At 36.1% G+C, this 17,644-nt stretch overlaps 1 protein-coding gene across 1 annotated transcript in view; it reads left to right on the top strand.

Annotated features, from left to right (window-relative positions):
- The window catches only part of SEC24B (SEC24 family member B), a 39,731-nt gene extending 27,925 nt beyond the window's left edge, over positions 1-11,806 (top strand). The window contains exons 16-23 of the mRNA XM_008949928.1: positions 142-315; positions 990-1,100; positions 2,223-2,398; positions 3,968-4,105; positions 6,825-6,929; positions 7,996-8,088; positions 9,685-9,788; positions 10,980-11,806. Of these exons, the coding sequence (XP_008948176.1) occupies positions 142-315; positions 990-1,100; positions 2,223-2,398; positions 3,968-4,105; positions 6,825-6,929; positions 7,996-8,088; positions 9,685-9,788; positions 10,980-11,094 (1,016 nt within the window). The 3' untranslated portion in view covers positions 11,095-11,806. The remainder of the gene's footprint in view (positions 1-141; positions 316-989; positions 1,101-2,222; positions 2,399-3,967; positions 4,106-6,824; positions 6,930-7,995; positions 8,089-9,684; positions 9,789-10,979) is intronic.
- The last annotated feature ends 5,838 nt before the right edge of the window (positions 11,807-17,644 follow it).

The following is a 17,644-nucleotide window of genomic DNA, read 5'->3' as shown; positions in this document are numbered from 1 at the left end:
TGTAGTTAATTCTGTGTGATAGTTAGAATAAATGTTTTTACTGTTTTCTTAAACATGGCTTGAGGGCTGTGGGTTTTAATTATTGGCAGGAGTTTTTCGTGTTGTTTTAACCTCACTCTGATTTACTTAATCTGCTTCTAGGTCTTTCAATACACACTTTTCATGGGAACTTTTTTGTACGATCTACTGATTTATTGTCCCTTGCCAATGTCAATCCTGATGCTGGATTTGCAGTACAAATGTCCATCGAGGAAAGTCTGACTGACACATCTTTGGTTTGTTTTCAAACAGCTCTTTTATACACTTCCAGCAAAGGTAAATAAATTCAAGTTAATTGGCCACTGGGCTTTTTGTTTCTTGTTCTAACATAATGTTTGTATAGTTAGTCCCACAGCCTTTTGGCATTCTCTGTACCCTAAGACAATGTTGTCAAAGTTGCTGAGCCTACTTGGCAGTTACTCACATAATTAAATCTTCATGAACTCTGTTTTGATGGGAAAATGTAATTTATCTCCACCTTACATAGAGCTGATTCAGCAAGATCCCTTTGCTTCGAAGGCATAGTGTTGTTACAAGCAGTAACAAGTTTGGAACACACTTTGTCCGAAACTGCAGACCCGTGGTGGATTGCAGCAGCTTGCTAGGATGCTGGGTGGGCATAAAGAATAGCAGCTACTTTCTACTGTAAAATATGCCACAAAATTTTGGGATGGAAGTTGGTGCACCTCATTTGTAGGATCAAGACACTTACTGTGGATGTTACAACTTAGTGTTACGAACTTGTGCTGATTCATCAGCTGAATGCTTTAGAGCAATGCAGAATTGGAACAGGTTAGACACAGGAACACTGTTGGGTTCCAGCAACTTCCTGACTGGTGTGGTTTTACAAAATGAGTGTGTCTTAGCTGAGAGGAGATACACTGTAATGACTGAACTGATACACCTCTACCAGGAGATCCTGCGTCATGATTTCTACTTATTTTTATTAGGCGAGCGTCGAATTCGAGTGCACACACTTTGCTTGCCTGTAGTAACTTCACTGGCTGATGTGTATGCAGGAGCAGATGTACAAGCAGTTGTATGCCTCTTGGCAAACATGGGTGAGTACAGACCAGGAAGAGTCAAATCTGGTTTTGTATGTTCTTAATTTGTCCAGCTGTTTAAATAAAGTAGTGAATGAAGCCTGGGTACTGCAGAAACAGGTTGGAATAGAGCACACTGAAGCCTGAGACTGCAAAAGATGACAAAATCAAAGTTGTCCCAAAACTATTAACTGTAGTTTGAGTACTATAACTATTTCTTAGTCTAAATACGTAGCTGACTTTAATCTTTCTAAAAGAGCCTTCTTATATGGTTCTCTAGAATTATTAAAGGACAAAGAATCACGACACAAATCAAAACTCTCAGTTTTGGATTGGCATCATTATTATTATCTCAAAGTTTAGCATTCTAGGATTACTTAAGAAACAGTGATTCACTTTAGTGAGTTCCTGGAGACTATAAGGGAACTTCTGACAACTCTGTATCTGAGATGTACATTCATTTTGTATGCTTCAGTTGTTGCTGAGTTGAGGATTCTTACTTATCCCCTGCTTGTGGGTCATAAGGAGCTGTCTCATAGGCTGATCATTGAACATGGATTGTTCTGTGCAGCATTTAATATACGCTCTGTTGTATATTAATAGCCAAATTAATTTGGGGAAATAAATAGTACTTCTGTATCTCATTTTACATGTGCATTCAGTCCAGCAGGTGGCTTCCTCTGACTGAGGGATTTGCAGCTCTTAGCAGAGAAGGATGAAGCCTCATTTACACTAGTCATAATTATGCCACTGAAATAATGGAAGAAATTTCTTATGGGGAATAAAAATGCAAAAATAATTGCTACAAATCTTGTCTTAGAGATCAGACAGCAGAGAGTTTCATCAATAGATAAGTTTTTTTGTATAAAGCTTAAAACAGGATTTATATTTAGTTTCAAGTATATACTACAGCTTTAAATTTATTTTTTTGTGAATTCTCCAAGAGTGGGAACTAGGGAATGGCGATCAGGTACGCTGTATTTTTTCCAGCATCATGAAAGTGAGTTTCTGTATGGACAATCATCTTACTTACTCAAAAAAAGGACCACAGGTGTTTAAAGTATCAGCTGATGTTTTCAAAATTTAAGGGAGTGATTGAGGCCAACCCTAGTAACTTCTTGTATCCTTCTAACCCTACAGCTGTGGATCGCTCGGTTTCCTCTAGTCTTGCGGATGCAAGAGATGCCTTAGTGAATGCTGTGGTAGACTCCTTGGCAGCATACATGTCAACGGCCTCAAATCTGCAGCAGTCCATGCTGATAGCACCAAATTCCCTCAAACTCTTCCCACTGTATATTTTGGCCCTTCTTAAACAGGTATGTATAATCTAGTGGATTAATGTTTGAAATTTATTTCATTGTTGCATTTGAGGAATTCGTCATATCTGCATTTTTCTAAAATATTGAAAATTGGATTATCTTTTTTAAGCTTGACATAAAAGATGGCTGTGTTAGCTCATTTTAAAAATTAGTGCCTGAACAATTTAATCATAGAATCATAGAATGGCTTAGGTTGGAAGGGACCCTAGAGATCATCTAATCCAACCTCCCTGACATGGGCAGGGATGCCGCTCAACTACTTGGTTTTGATTTTTTTATATTTTGTCTTATTTTGTTTTGCAATGAAAATAAACATACGTAATAACAATTAGCATTTCTCAGATTTTGGCAGCTAATAGGTGTTGCCCATAAAGATTGTTGGAAAGCTTAATTAGTACTGCTTCAATTTTATGTCAATTAGTCAATTATTTTTCAATGCATGTGCTTTTGTACTTTAAAGTACCAAGTAGGAAAATTAGTTTCCATGGAGATAAAATGAAATATATTGCAAAAATTGAAGTGATACAGTTTAAAGTTCACACAGAAGTAATTACTATGTTTTGACTTATTCTTTTTTATCATCTTTGTATTACCAATATTCATTCAAAAATAAAAAGTTAACTTACCGCAGGGTTTTGTTATCAGAAATCTCATAACTTAAATAAAATTTTCATGTCTCATAGTTCTTTGCTTTCATATAATGAGTAAAACTTTATGTAACTTCGGTAAGAAATTATAATAATTCATTTTCTTTCATTTAGTGATTACTTCAATCTCTAATATACAGATTAGTACTTCCTTGGTACTTGCATAAGTAATGCTGTTAATGTTTGGGAAAAAACAGACCATTTATTATCAAGAGGATCAATGTAAAAGAAGTAAGAGTGACTGAGAAAATAAGTTGTTTAGGTTGATTGTGGTGTTTGGGTTTTTTTTTTAATTGTCTTTGTTAACAATAATAAAAAAGCCTGGGACGCAGAGAAACTAAAACCAAAATGCTTGTGGCAGCTGAGGAGTACTCATGTGCTTAGCTTTGTTGTTGAAGTGAATATGAACTTTGATTATAGGAATAGTTTCCACTGAATTAGAATATGGCGCTTGTTCCATTGTGTTGCTTCTCCCAGTGGTTGTTTACCGATTGCTTCTAAAGAGCACCTGGGAGATCTAGTAGGAAAGAGTTACAAAATAAATTTTATTCCATGAGAGCCTATTTTCTGCTATAAAGCATGAAGGTATATTTCCCTTCCAAAACTTTCCCTTAACATTTAATTCTTACTGATAAAACATCAGAGTAAGTCCTACCCACAGAGGTATCTGTTTTGAACAAAGTATCGGGGCAATTTTTTTTTTATTTCTTCATCAATAAGGAGAGAGAATGGATTAAGTTTTAGAAGGTATTGTATTCAAGTTGAATTTGGTCAAGCACCTAACGTATCTCAAAAAGAAACATTTATTTACAAAAGTTTTGCCATCTTTGCTTGACACTTTGAAAAAATCCGAAATAGACTGCTCAGATGTGGCATAAAACAGATGGTTTGGTTGAGTAACAGCACTGTTCTCTTGCAGAAAGCATTTAGAACAGGCATGAGCACACGCTTGGATGACCGCGTGTACGCGATGTGCCAGATGAAGAGCCAGCCCCTTGTTCATTTGATGAAAATGATACATCCCAACTTGTACAGAATAGACAAGTTGATCGATGAGGTAATGTATAAAGTATGTTTTATAACGTTTGCTAAACTGGATCTTGTGCTGCAAAATAATTTGAAGTTGTTACTATAATGTAAACAGAGCATTTTCCATAAGTTACAAAAAAATCAAGAAAAACAACTGTTTTGAAGATTTAAGTTTCAAGGACAGTAGTGTGTTGTGAGCAGAACTGAGGTTTTACTTCACCTTGTTTTAGTGACCACAATTAATTCCATGTTTTTCTGTCATATAAAGAAAGCAGAGAAGATCGTATGCACTGGAAATATCTCCAGTGAGGTTGTGTGTTTTAGAGCCATCTTGAGGAAATGGCTGGAATACATTTGGTAGGGAATTCTAGGGTTTGTGTACTGAAACCAGATTAAGTTGCCTACAATAACAAACTTCCAGTGGTGTTTCTGACTGATGTGGCTAAACCAGGATTGTACTTGTAGATGGAAATGATCATACTGAGCAGGTACTTCATGTATGAAGCCAGGTTTTATAAGTTCACATTTTACAGAGGTAGCCTAGAAAATGGATGCATTTTTTTAATAATAAGAGGTAAGATGAGATTTTATTTAAGGTCAAAGTTAGTTGTAATTGCAAAAATAAGTTTGTGGGGGTCTGTTTTTTTAAGTAAGTTTTCATGAGCTTATTGGCACTAGCTTTGGAAGCTTCACTGTCATACAAGATTATATGGTCACTTGAGTATTTTCTCAATAATACTTGAGTATTTTCTCTGGCAGTTGGTATTTTTCAGCACAACCTGTGAGCTATTTATAGACTCAAAGCTTCTTTTAGGGTATTTTGTAAACTCACATATGTGAGTCTAAACTCAGTGTTCTCTGATGGAATTGATGAGAGGTTTTTATATGCCATGACTCCCCCTCCACACAGTATTTGAGAAGCCAACTTCTTCACTACCGTTGTGTTTTGCCAATGACCAGGCCCAACAAAAATGATAACACCAGCAGGGAGATGAACCAATACACAGACTGTATTGTAGACAGAAATGTTACTGTATGAATGACCGCCGGGGGTACAAACAGGTCAACAAGCTCATACATGATCGATGCCACCCCCAACGATCCCACAAATGACATGACCCGGCCCACAACAGGTGGTACAAACAGAGACCCGAGGTTGCCCACAGTTGGCATGGGAAACAGCCAGACCAGCAAGCTGAACACATAAGAGGAAGGTGCCCACATGGCAACTCTCACCTGATTGACCCGCGTTTGCAAGGGTCTTAAGCAGACTGGTGCCCAGCTCCAGGGAGAGTCAGGAGGTCTGCCCTGAACCAGGAAGCTCTGTGGAGTGCACTCCACAGACAGACACTCCTGACTCCCTGCAGGTGGTCCCAGCTTTTATCCCCAAGCAGACACCTGACCTTTGTCAACTCAGTGCGGGACCCCTGGGGCTCATTTCCCTTCTGGCTCTCCCTGCAGGGCCGGCTGCACCCTGGGGGGAAGCTATAAGGCAAACTCACCCCCTCTGTATGAAGGGCTGTGGGAATCACCCATATGTCAACCTTAATTCGGGGCTCGGGGTTCAAACCCCAGCATTTCACCTTGTTGAGGTTATTTTGTGGAACTTGCACTGAAATACTATATTCAGTGTGCAAGTGCTGTAAAGAACCAGCAGTGTCTTTGGGAGATCCAGTTTTATTAGCAAAGATTTCAGATCAGTTATTTCTAGCAGAATAATGCAGAAAGCTGATGTAGCTGGGCATGTCCCTGCTTACTCAGGGGATCTGGACTAGATGACCTTTAGAGGTCCCTTCCAGTGCAAAGCATTCTGTGGTTCTGTGAAAATGGGGCTTATTTGTCCTACTGAAATTAACTGATAAACCACATTTTAAATCATATAGCAGTGCTAATCTGCTATTTAGAACTACTTCAGTTTAAAGTATTTGTGACAACAGCTCTTCTTAAATTTCTTGGCTTTTTAGAAACTGCTATGATAATTACAGAACAGATTTATTTTTTTAATGTTTTTGCTGGGTTTCTTTTTTCTCAGCACTTGATCCTTGAGAGCACTGAGTAAGTCCTGGAACTTTCCCAAGTGAAATTCAGTAGCTTGATTTTCATCATTATGTATAAATCCCTAAAAAGCTTCCAATCTATTCCATTATAATATGCATTTTTTTTTTAATAGTGTTTCTTTAATAATCTTTTACCATGTGCTTAGTCTCCAGACTATCTTTTCCCTGCATCATTTACAGAACGCTTCACATTCTTAACAGATATTCAGCTATTTGTGTATTGGAGGGAGAAGCACTTTTAATCTGAAAATACTGAGCTTTGTGGTTTGTTTTTTTGTTTTGTTTGTTTGTTTTTTAATTATTATTTTTGTTTGGTTCTATTACTGAGGAGAAAGGGAGGGTTATTTTTAATGATGTCTATGCTAATAGCCAAATGGCTTAATCAGGTCAATCATAGTGCTCTGTGTATGAACCCATGTGTTGCTCCAGGCAGGATATTGAATCAAAGAACTTTCTGTTACTGTAATACAGGGAAATAGTGAACCCTTATAGTGAGTAGAATTTGTTTTTTCTGCTCTTTCAATGTTGGCAATGAAGCTTTATCATTTTAGGGTTAACATGGTATTTTGCTAGATAAGAATCCTCAAAATTTTGCTGGAGATTAAACAATAGTTTTTCCTGTTTTACCTAGTTAAGATAAAAAGGTTTTATTTTTACTCTAGTGTTATTGAGTATTATTTTTTGTTACAGAGTACAATACATGTAAATGACAGAGTTGTTCCACAGCCACCTCTTCAGAAGTTGTCTGCAGAGAAGTTAACAAGAGAAGGAGCTTTTCTTATGGATTGTGGTTCAGTAAGTTAACAGTTCCACACATTCCTTTTTTTTTATTTTTTTTTTAAAAAAAAAAGGCAATGCATGCTGTATTATTAAAAGCAATCAACTCTCAACAATTAGGGTAGTGAATGAGGTTTCCAGGTAACCTGGCAGTAATCTCTGTTCCAGTGAAAGGCCTTCATATTCTGACCAGAGGTGTATCTTTGAGGTTGCATATTAAGGCTACAGAAATTATTTTTTTTTCATTTTAGACTGATCAGAATTTACCAAGAGTTCACATCAAGGTGTTTTTTTCTGGGAATAGTGGATTCCCATTTTAAAAAATTTAATGGTTATTAAATTGTATGTACTGATGCAGGAACCTTCTCAGTTACGTACAAAAATAAGGGGTTTGTGATTTGTGGCTTGTGTGATGGAAGAGTTGCAAGCAAGAGTGAGGGAATTGTGGGGAGTGAACAAAATCCGTAGATACAGTTCAAGGTATTTTTAGAAATTACACAAAAACACATTTAATTGGATAGAGCATTATGCTGTTCAAAGTGGTAAAACATGCTACTCTAGTGATGGTCTGTAGAGTCCTTTGAACCTTGTATGAGGTCAGGGGCTGAGTGTGAATGTCAAACTAGCTTCTGTCTCCAGATGTCTGAAATAATTACTATAATGTATTTTGATAATTGATGATCTACTGTGGTATGTTTTGATTGGGAAGTCAGTGTGCAGTAACTCACACAGTGCTGTCACTTTATAAAATTTTAGGTATTTTGTTTTAGGAGATAACATGGGAAGTTAAGTGCATTTCAACTGTGCCAATGAAATGTCCTGCATCCTCATTCTTTCAGCATTTGCATTCTACCTATTTTTTTCTGACATTTAATGGTCTTATTCCAAATGCTACCAATATGTTCATAAGTAATTATACCAATAATGAGTACAGAGATGTGTATATGAATTGCAACTGGAGCACTCAAGCAATTAATTTGCATGAAAGGTCTTATTCTAGTAATATTCCAATATCATCACCACTTACCTCTTTCTCTTAAATGTATGCAAGGCTTTTGCTAAAATTGATTCTGACATCTTACAGATTTTTTACATTTGGATTGGAAAAAACTGTGATAACAACTTCATAAAAGATGTCCTTGGATACCCAGACTATGCGTCAGTACCACAGAAAATGGTAGGTGTTTCAATGAGCTGTGCTGTATAGTGCTTACATTTGGTATCTATATTTAAGCTATTTTTTCTGCATTTTCAGTTTTTAATGATGTAACGATGAATTAGGAGGGTTTTTTGGATACCTTCTGTAACCTTTTGCCAACTTCATAGGAGACAGAAGTTGTCAAATGCTTTCAAGGAAGGAATGTATGAATGTAAACATGTAAATTTTGGCATTCATGGAATGCCAAAAAATTATTCTATGATATCTTATGGAAACATATGAGGGCTCATAGAATTCATAGAATGAATACAGGAATTATCTATTCAGATGTGTTAATTGTTAAGATTAGAGGAGTTGTACTAATATTGTGGTTTTCAAAGTCTTTGTGTTCTCCAAACCTGGTGTAAGATACCAAGTCTATGGTATGATGTGGTAGGCCAGTAAGTAAAGGGTTAAGAGTTAAGTTTTGCTCAGCTTCCAAATCTTGAATCAATGTTAAAAAGAACATCAAAGACTCTTGGATGTGTGTTCTGGTGGAGGGGTTTTCATGTTATAACCTGTACCTATAGTCCTGTGCATGAAGCAGAGCAACAATTACAGAGAAGACCCCTCTTCTGTGGGTAGTGATTCCAAAATATCGACAAGTTGCTGGGTAAGGATGGACCCTTTCATGGCACTAGAAAGTTCAGAATCAAATAGTTGTATTGACATAGCACCAAAAATGTGTTGTTGTAGAAACACATAGGAAGATATTTTCTGCTTATAAAGCTTGCACAGTATGAAGGGGAAAAGTAAGAACAGGTTAAGAGTGGTGAGTTTTCAGATTACTGTAAAACTGGACTGCTTTGATCAGAGTTCTGTATTTTGCTTGTATGGGCAATTTAAAACTGTCTCCTCTGATCAGCTAGTGGTAATATTACGTGATAGAATTTTCAGGAAGAACTTGGATAAAAGAAGGATGATAACTTTTTTCCAAAGGTTACATAGCATCTATTTTCATGAAAATGAGAGAAAAAACCTTAACATAAAAGCTGTCTTTGTTCTTAAATTGTCATCTATTCATTTTCTACAAAGGTAGCAATGGAACTACTTTCAAAGCTGTAATCAGTACTCTTATGTCATACTAACTGTCTTAAAAGGTTATGTTGGCCTAAAAGTTGGCATATTTAGCTCACTGAAAAGCTCAAGTGTTTTTAATTGTATTTTTTTCTGCTCATTCCCTATAATCTTCACACTGAAGTTTGTTTACAATTCAGATTTCACTTTGTTTTGTTCATCTTTTCAGTGATGTAACATGCAGCATGTAGGAGATTGACAGGGCAGGATAAAGGCAAGAGAAGTACAAAAGCAGCATTTTGAAATTATGACTTTTCATAGGAGCTTGCTTTCTAAAATCTTTTGTGCTTCAAAGGCAGTTTGTTAAAGATGTACTGCTTCCTACAGAGCATATATCGCTCAACTTTTGTACTTTAAGCTGAAGAAATGTGTAAATGTAATCCATGGTTGGTAATTTAAAGGAAATTGTTGTTTGTATCATGTTGTGATTATCACAATCTATTTTGTTAAAATAGTTTTGCTAATAAAAGATGACTTATTTCAATTGCCTTCAACCAGTCACAGCTTCCTGAGGTGGATGCACTTTCTTCAGAAAGAACACGATCTTTTATATCTTGGCTTAGAGACAGTAGACCTTTAAGTCCTGTTCTTCAAGTAATAAAGTAAGTATTTCTGTTAGATACTGAGTAATTATTGGCAACTGGTATTTACAATATCTAACTGGCACTGATGAAAAGTGGGAATAGCTGGCCTAGATGAAACCTCTTTCCAGCATATATAGTGCTGTTACCTAAAACCCTTAGCAACAAAGGTCATCTTTGAACTTAGTGCAAATCCAGTTACTAATAGTTGAATTTCTTGCATATTTTTATATTGTTAAGAATATATTAAAGCAATGGGTGTCTTTATGGTCAAGGGTTAACCAGGTTAATTTCTGGTATAGCTTTTATAATTTCAATATATACAAAAAAAAAAATTCAAGTCAGGTTAATAATCTGTAGATGACTTAGTTTTATGTATTTGCAACTTGAGTTCCATACAGCAGTTGATTTATGGCAGATGAGGCACAGTCTGAAGCTTTTTCAAGCCATGGCCCACTTAAGTTTTAAATTCTATAAAACATTTATACTTGAGATTACATTTCATGTGTCTTCTCTAGAGTAGTCAGTTTACTGAGCCAGATGGAAGATCACATTGTGGAGAGTACAATGACTTCCTTACTGAGATAAAGGATGTTTAATCATAGGACTGGAGCCCATCAGCTGCTGGCATTGCGGCCACTGCTTGAATTGCAAGTAGAGCTGGGACCATAGCAAATAGCAGAGCTCTTCACAGAGAATTGTGCCACAGCAAATATTTGCTGTGTCCCAGCAAATTTTTATTGAGGTGATAATTTTGGGTGCTAGGTCTTTGACATGTTTACCTTCTCTGTTCTGTTGCCAAATAAGGAAAAACTGGGGAGGGGGTTGAGATAACATGTAACTAGAGATGAAAATTTTCCATTTTTTTAAATCTTTATCAGGATTTAATTGAACTCTAAGAATTCATTGCCACCAGCATATTTCTTCTAAAACAAAATAAATTGTTTCCTTTTGTGTTGCTACAATATAATTGAAATACTATTTCACCCACTTTCCTACCATTTTATACTTCTGAAAAAGATACTGTTGTTTGATAGCATATTACAGACTTTGGGGGTTTTCCTAAACCTTGCATTATTTGCAATTATAGTTGCAATCTAGACTCCAGGGGACAATAAAAAATCCCTTAGAATTTATGCCTCTGCTTGAATTTACAATTTAATTTTTTTTTGCTCGATGTTTGAAGTAGAATACCTTCCTTTCTTCTTTCAGAGATGAGAACCCTGCCAAAATGGATTTTTTTCAGCATTTAATTGAGGATCGGACAGAAGCAGCTTTCTCATATTATGAATTCTTACTTAATATTCAACAGCAGATTTGTAAGTGAACAAGGAATTAACAGAAGAAAAATCCTGACTTCGGATAGAAGTGTGGGCTGAGAGAAGTATACAGGAAGCTACGGAAGTGGATGCTTGTTCTTCACTATATACAGTGATCAGCACTGTTTTGGAAGCTTTACAGCTAAAAAGTATACGTTTCCAAAAGAATTTTGCAGATTTACTTCAGTCTAAAAGTGCGAGGAGAGATGAAGCTGTTTCACTAATAAACTTTAAATTGGTTTATACATGTTTCCAGTTGTGCAGCGGTATGGTGCTCTGTTTATTGCAAGCTGGTGAATTTATGTAGCTATGTGGGATGATATTTCTTATCAAAATGTACAATTAGGTAAAGCCTTTTTTCTTACATTTATTATAGTAGCCCTTCCAGATCCAAATTCTTAAGAGATGTCAAGGGGCAGTAATGTATGTTGGTTGTTTATATGAATTTCTTTTTAAAAGGAATGATTCATATTTACTAAAGACTTCAGCAAATTCCCCATGAAAGTTGTAGAGTTTCAGTAAAGTACATCAGTTGTAGAAATAAAATATATAATGTACATAAGCATTACATTTGTAAAGAAAATGTAAAAAATGTAACTAAAAAAAAAAGACCTAGCGCAGTGTGCAGAATTGTTGAGTGCTCAATGATGAATTGTTTTGTCCCAGGCTAGACAATGAAGTTGACTATTAAAACATGCTAAATAAATATCCATGTAGAAGGAACGCAGCTGCTTCTTTGGTTAATTTTAGGTGAATTTATTTATGATTGGCTTACTAATTAAAAATACTTTGCTTTATCGTGTGTTTTTATATTTATGCAAGTATAATCCTTTTGCAGCTTAACTCTTACTGAAGAGAATACGTTTACTACTTTATTTCACAGACTTCTGGAAGGGAGGAGCAAACACTGCATAGTCTGAAAAAAAACTATTGATATAAAATTCCTAAAACCCTTATGTACTATCATAAAGAAGGCATATCTGTTAACCTTGTTTTATGTTTTGTAAACTCCTGTAGTCTTGGTCCAGGTTTCTGTAACTTGTGTTGTCTGCCATTCAGAGTAAGCACGGACAGTCACTCGCACTCAGCTGGATTTCTGCTGTGTTCTAAAGGGGAAAAAAAAAAAAGAGAGGGTGTAAAAATTACCTTGCATCAATGAAAGTAAGTTCTTTAAAATGTCAGAATTCAAAATGTAATCACACTGTTCTTGCTAATGTTTTGGTAACAACAGTTTGGGCTTTTTGATAGATTTATGCCAGATTTTTTAATTTGGTTAAGTTGGGATGGTTTTGGTTTTTTGAGGTTTTTTTTGAGACACGTTAGAAAAAAATTCATGAAGCACAATCACTCATACTTAGTATTCTGAATTCTTTTCTTTGGTTTAATGAAATGTGACTACAATGAAGTAATGAAGAACAAAACAGTAAACTATGATTAGTATGATTACATTTTAAAGTAGCCTTGAAAATACTAACATTACATTTTAATTGCCATAGCCCTTGAATCAAATAGTCGAGAAAAAATGTACTAGGTATGGTCTGCAAATGCTTTAAAAACTAAACTAATTAAATTTTGCAAGTGCTGTTATTCTGCATGTAGCACAAACTCATTGTTTGGAGGAGATACCTTATAAGTTATATTTCTGTGTTGTCCTTAACTAAATGTGTTTCAGTTACCCAAAGATTACTTCAGAGAAACTTTCCTTTTAGTAAATTAATTTATCATGTAATAAATGTCTGAGGTGATGCTGAATGTTGTCCCTAAATCAGATGTCCAGGATTTCAGTACTTGTTTGTAGCTTAATTTGCATCGGGTGAAACCTAACTGCTGCTTGAGAGTGGGACATTGTGAAAATCATCTGGAACTGCAAACGTGAGAAGGGCACGTTGCAATTTTAAATGCCCCAGGATAGATGCTTCTGACTTGTGAGCGTGGGTATTGAATATCTGGGAACGTGCTATGCCATGATTAATTGCAACATATTCTGTAAAACCATTACTTAAATCTTTATTCTTTTATGGGTTTTGTATATAAAAAAAATATGAAAAATACATCTTGAGAGCTATTTGTTCAGTAAAATTATTACATGGCACAGAGAATGTAGTTATTTTATTTTTGCTCACTATAGAGCACATCTCCGTTCTGACTGATCTTTGGTTTACATTTTAAAAAGACAGTCTCACAGAAGTATATCAAATTTGAAACACCTCAGGATTTAGGGTATTGATTTTAGTGTTTTGAACAACAGAACATCTGTAGGCATGGCAAAAGTATCTAAAAGATGTTTTTTCACAGAAAGGTTTGGATCACATCAGTATACCAGAATATACTCACCAAAACATTAATCCCTACCACGGGATGCATTGTGAAGGTTAAAAAGACAGTCTCACAGAAGTATATCAAATTTGAAACACCTCAGGATTTAGGGTATTGATTTTTAGTGTTTTGAACAACAGAACATCTGTAGGCATGGCAAAAGTATCTAAAAGATGTTTTTTCACAGAAAGGTTTGGATCACATCAGTATACCAGAATATACTCACCAAAACATTAAAAAATCCCTACCACAGGATGCACTGTGAAGGTCAACAGCCTTTTTGCCTACTGAGTTATATTTTGGAGGAGAGATGAGAGGCTTGCTTTCACATCTGTTTAAAAAAAGTGCTGAAGTGTCCAAAGATCATCTCTGGACATTATAGGGATGGAACTTTTCCCAAAATGCCTTCAGCACTGCATAATTGAAACCATGCCTCTTTCATTAAAAATTTAAGATTTGCTGGAGAAGGTGTTTCCCAGTCCCAGCTAAGTCTGTGTTTGAGTTCAAATTTTCAGCACTTTAAATACTGACAGTGGGTGTCCCTTTCCATGTCTTGGTTCTAAAAGCAACATCTTGTACTTCTTTCACCAACTAAGTACTTTGGGAGTTCCTGTTGGAGAATTCAAATTTTCAGCACTTTAAATACTGACAGTGGGTGTCCCTTTCCATGTCTTGGTTCTAAAAGCAACATTTTGTACTTCTTTCACCAACTAAATACAATGCAGTTGGAGAAACTGCAGCCCAGGAAGCTCTTTACAATGGTAGAATATATGATGCAGCTCTCAGAGAATTACTACTAAGCTAGATTCTGTATTTTGTTATTAAGCTTATTAGAAATAAGCCTATTTATTATGTAGACTCACAGCAATGGAGAAAAGACCAGGTGCAGGTGATTTTTGTTGGCTTTGGTTTTCTGTACATTTTGTCAGATACTGAAAAGATGGTTTTCTCATTACTGTCAGTTAAAAAAGAAAAAGAAAAGAAAAAAAAAAAAAACAACAGGCAGTTGTTAGTAATCCTGAGAGTCAAAAGCTCTTCAGTAATTTTAAATGTCAAGTCTTCATTTTTTTTCAGGCCATCATTTTAAGGATTCTATGCAAAATTTTCACGGTATGGGACAGATGTGGGTTTATGAGGGAATAACTGCAACCTCAGTCACTGATTTCTGTAGGCAGAAGTATTAACTCATGTAAAAGTCCTGAAAGATCTCATTTTCATTTCAGTTTTAGAGTATATTTTGTCTCTGTTGTATTCTGATTGTGGGCAGGATGTAACCCCACTAAACCTGAGCAGCCAGTTCCAATAATAGCAAGTTTGGAGGTCTGAGGCTCTTAAGAGATGATGAATTTATGGAGTACCCCAAATATGTGTCAGTAACTATGTCAAAAATCACTGTAGTGGCTTTCTGTTTAAAAGCAGTTCTTTGGATTTTAATACATATTAAATACTAATTCTTTCTGGTAGTTTTCTCTTTATGTACTTTTCCACTTTTTTTTTTTTTTACACTATTTTCAGATTTTCATAAGGGAGGTAGAATATAATCACTTAAGAATCACAAAGGTTAAGTTCTAAGAAAAATGTAACAGTAATGCCCAGTGGTCCCAGATAATCCTGAGATTTAGCATAATGGGGTTTTTGTATGGTTGTGTTGAGGGGGGAGGGAGGAGCTGGGCAGACTAATGATTCATTGATGTAACTTCTTTATCTGTCAGTTCCTAGAATTAAACCCCCCCACATTTGTAGCACCTTTGAATCTTAAACTCACTTAGATTTACTTGAATCTTAATTTACTTAAACTGATGATGTTACTTTCTAATCTGGTGCATTTGAATGTGTGGTTACAGCTATTGCAAGCAGCTGAGATTTGAAGTCAATCTTGAGAACATTTTGTTTTACCTCACAAGCCTTTTCATGAGCAATCCTGATCCAACAATCCATCCTGATGATGCCTGTTCAGGAACAATCCAAAGACTTCCTATTTGTTTGAGTGTAGCAGCAGAATTCTCACATAATTAGTGCCTTGTAAAAGAGATTATTACAAGAGCAACGAAAAGTCAAATCACCACATTGTAGCTGTGTTTTCAATTTATGCTCCATTTCTGAATTCTTTCTGATTTCCACTTGCAGGACCTTTGATGTTTTTTCCTTTACAATTTTGATAACCAGAAAATATCAAATATTTCACAGAGTTTATTTTCTTTTGAAGGTCCTTATCAAAAGCACTGGAACTGCCTAATTAAGAATATTAATTGTGCTCAAGGTTTTAGCAGTTGTGCACTTCTACGGAAGATAAACAGAGGAAATGGCAAAACCTGAAATATTTCAGAACCTGTTTAAAAAACAAATTTGGAAAAGGAGAATGATTTTTTTAATCTTGTTTTTCTTGCATCTGTTTACCCTTAAAATCATCTGGTTTTTCTTTTCCTAAAGCTACATATCTGGGTTTTGATTTTTTTTTTTTCCCAGATGTTAGGAGATCACCACCACAGAGGCATCAACAAATACAGAACTCCAATTACACCCTTAATCATGTTGCCATTAAGAGAAAAGTGATAAGCTTTAAAAGATCAGGAATGCTGAAAGGAAGTACTGTTTGACCAGCAAGTAGCATAATAGTTCTTGTGTGTATCAATATGAGTGGAAAGTCTCTGCTTGTGAGACACTGAGGCTTTGTGGGCTTCTTGAGTGAAGTGTTCAGTGGCACAAGAATCCTCAAGCATGAGGAAGAGTTGGTGGTAATTAACCATCGTGGTAATCTGCTACCAGAGATGTTTTAAACATCTTTTCAAACAATTGGTAAAATTAACAAAAAATATTAACATTAGACCATCATTGAGAGGAAAATTATGTTTAGGAAAATACTGTGTTTTGTTAACAACTTCTGTAGATAGGATGCTTCCAAAAAGTTCTACAGGCTGTAAATCTCAGTTTTTATGACTACAAAATGTTGGTAAAAATTACCTGATGACCTAACACTGAAGCCAGGAAAGAATAAAATGTATAGCAGTCATCTGTAGCTAAGGAACTCTTTCTGCTTTTGTTTTTCTTTGGCAGCTGAACATGCTGCCTTCATTATCCAAAGCAGGGCTTAGGAGAAGCCAGGAGTAAAAGTAGAACTGGAACCACTGGTATGTGTGCCAGTTGTCTTCATAGAGCTTGCTGAGCATGGGCATAGCTTCCCAAAGAGTGATACTTTGACTGTCTATCCAAGTGTTCAAGTTTAGAAATTTCTTGTGATATGACTGTATTTCAAAGTGCCTTTATATATTTATTCAGAATATAAAAGTCATTTGAGTTTCCAAGCTGCCCCTTTCCTCCCACCTAAACCATTATTTCTAATTACAAATACTTCATTTACACAAAAGTGTAATTTGTTCTCAGAGAGCAAGCACAAAATCTCAGCTTTCCAAACATGTAATTTGAAAGTTTAAGTTCCTGGAAAAAGAGTGGAAAATGCCTCTGCAGCCATGACTCTGTCACCTCTAGCAGTGTGGAAGAGTTGGTTCTGCAGGAGGAACGCAGCCGTTGAGAAAAGCAGCACAGGAGGGAGCAGCAGCAGCTGCTCCACCACTGTCAAACTGCAGCTAGATCATTGAGCAGCAGTTGCCCATCCACCTCCTCCAGCATCCTGTCTCCTTTAAGAGTGACTGGTATGGGATTGTCCAGGGTGTAACCTAAGAAATCCTTTCTGCACAGGTTGTCCTACCCCGAGTTGTGTCTCTGCCTTCCTGAGGGATCAGCTTGACACATGAAACCCTGTAGGCATTTTTGCTTATCAAAATAAAAAGAGTATTGTTGACCTTAGACTGAATAATTTCTTCTAATAAAAAGTTTTGCAATCTAATCACTTGTGAAGAAAAATGTGGGTTTTCTTCTTTCTGAAAGTTGCTGAATGCTTTCTAGCATCCTGTGCTGGTGAGAACAGGAGACAGCAAACTGCTCTGTACCATTGTTTCTTTGGTACATCGATATGCCCTCTCCTTACTTTGCTTTCTAAGGCTTTGTTCATCTGTCTTCCCACACGACCTGCTAGTTTCTGAAAGTTGCTGAATGCTTTCTAGCATCCTGTGCTGGTGAGAACAGGAGACAGCAAACTGCTCTGTACCATTGTTTCTTTGGTACATCGATATGCCCTCTCCTTACTTTGCTTTCTAAGGCTTTCAATTTCTCAGTACATCTAAGTTTTTCTACGGTGTCCATCTGTCTTCCCACACCACCTGCTAGGACTATATTTGAGATAGG

The sequence above is a fragment of the Merops nubicus genome, unplaced genomic scaffold, assembly GCF_000691845.1.
Source record: "Merops nubicus isolate BGI_N331 unplaced genomic scaffold, ASM69184v1 scaffold14751, whole genome shotgun sequence".
Taxonomy (NCBI): domain Eukaryota; kingdom Metazoa; phylum Chordata; class Aves; order Coraciiformes; family Meropidae; genus Merops; species Merops nubicus.
This window is presented reverse-complemented; position numbering and strand designations above follow the sequence as displayed.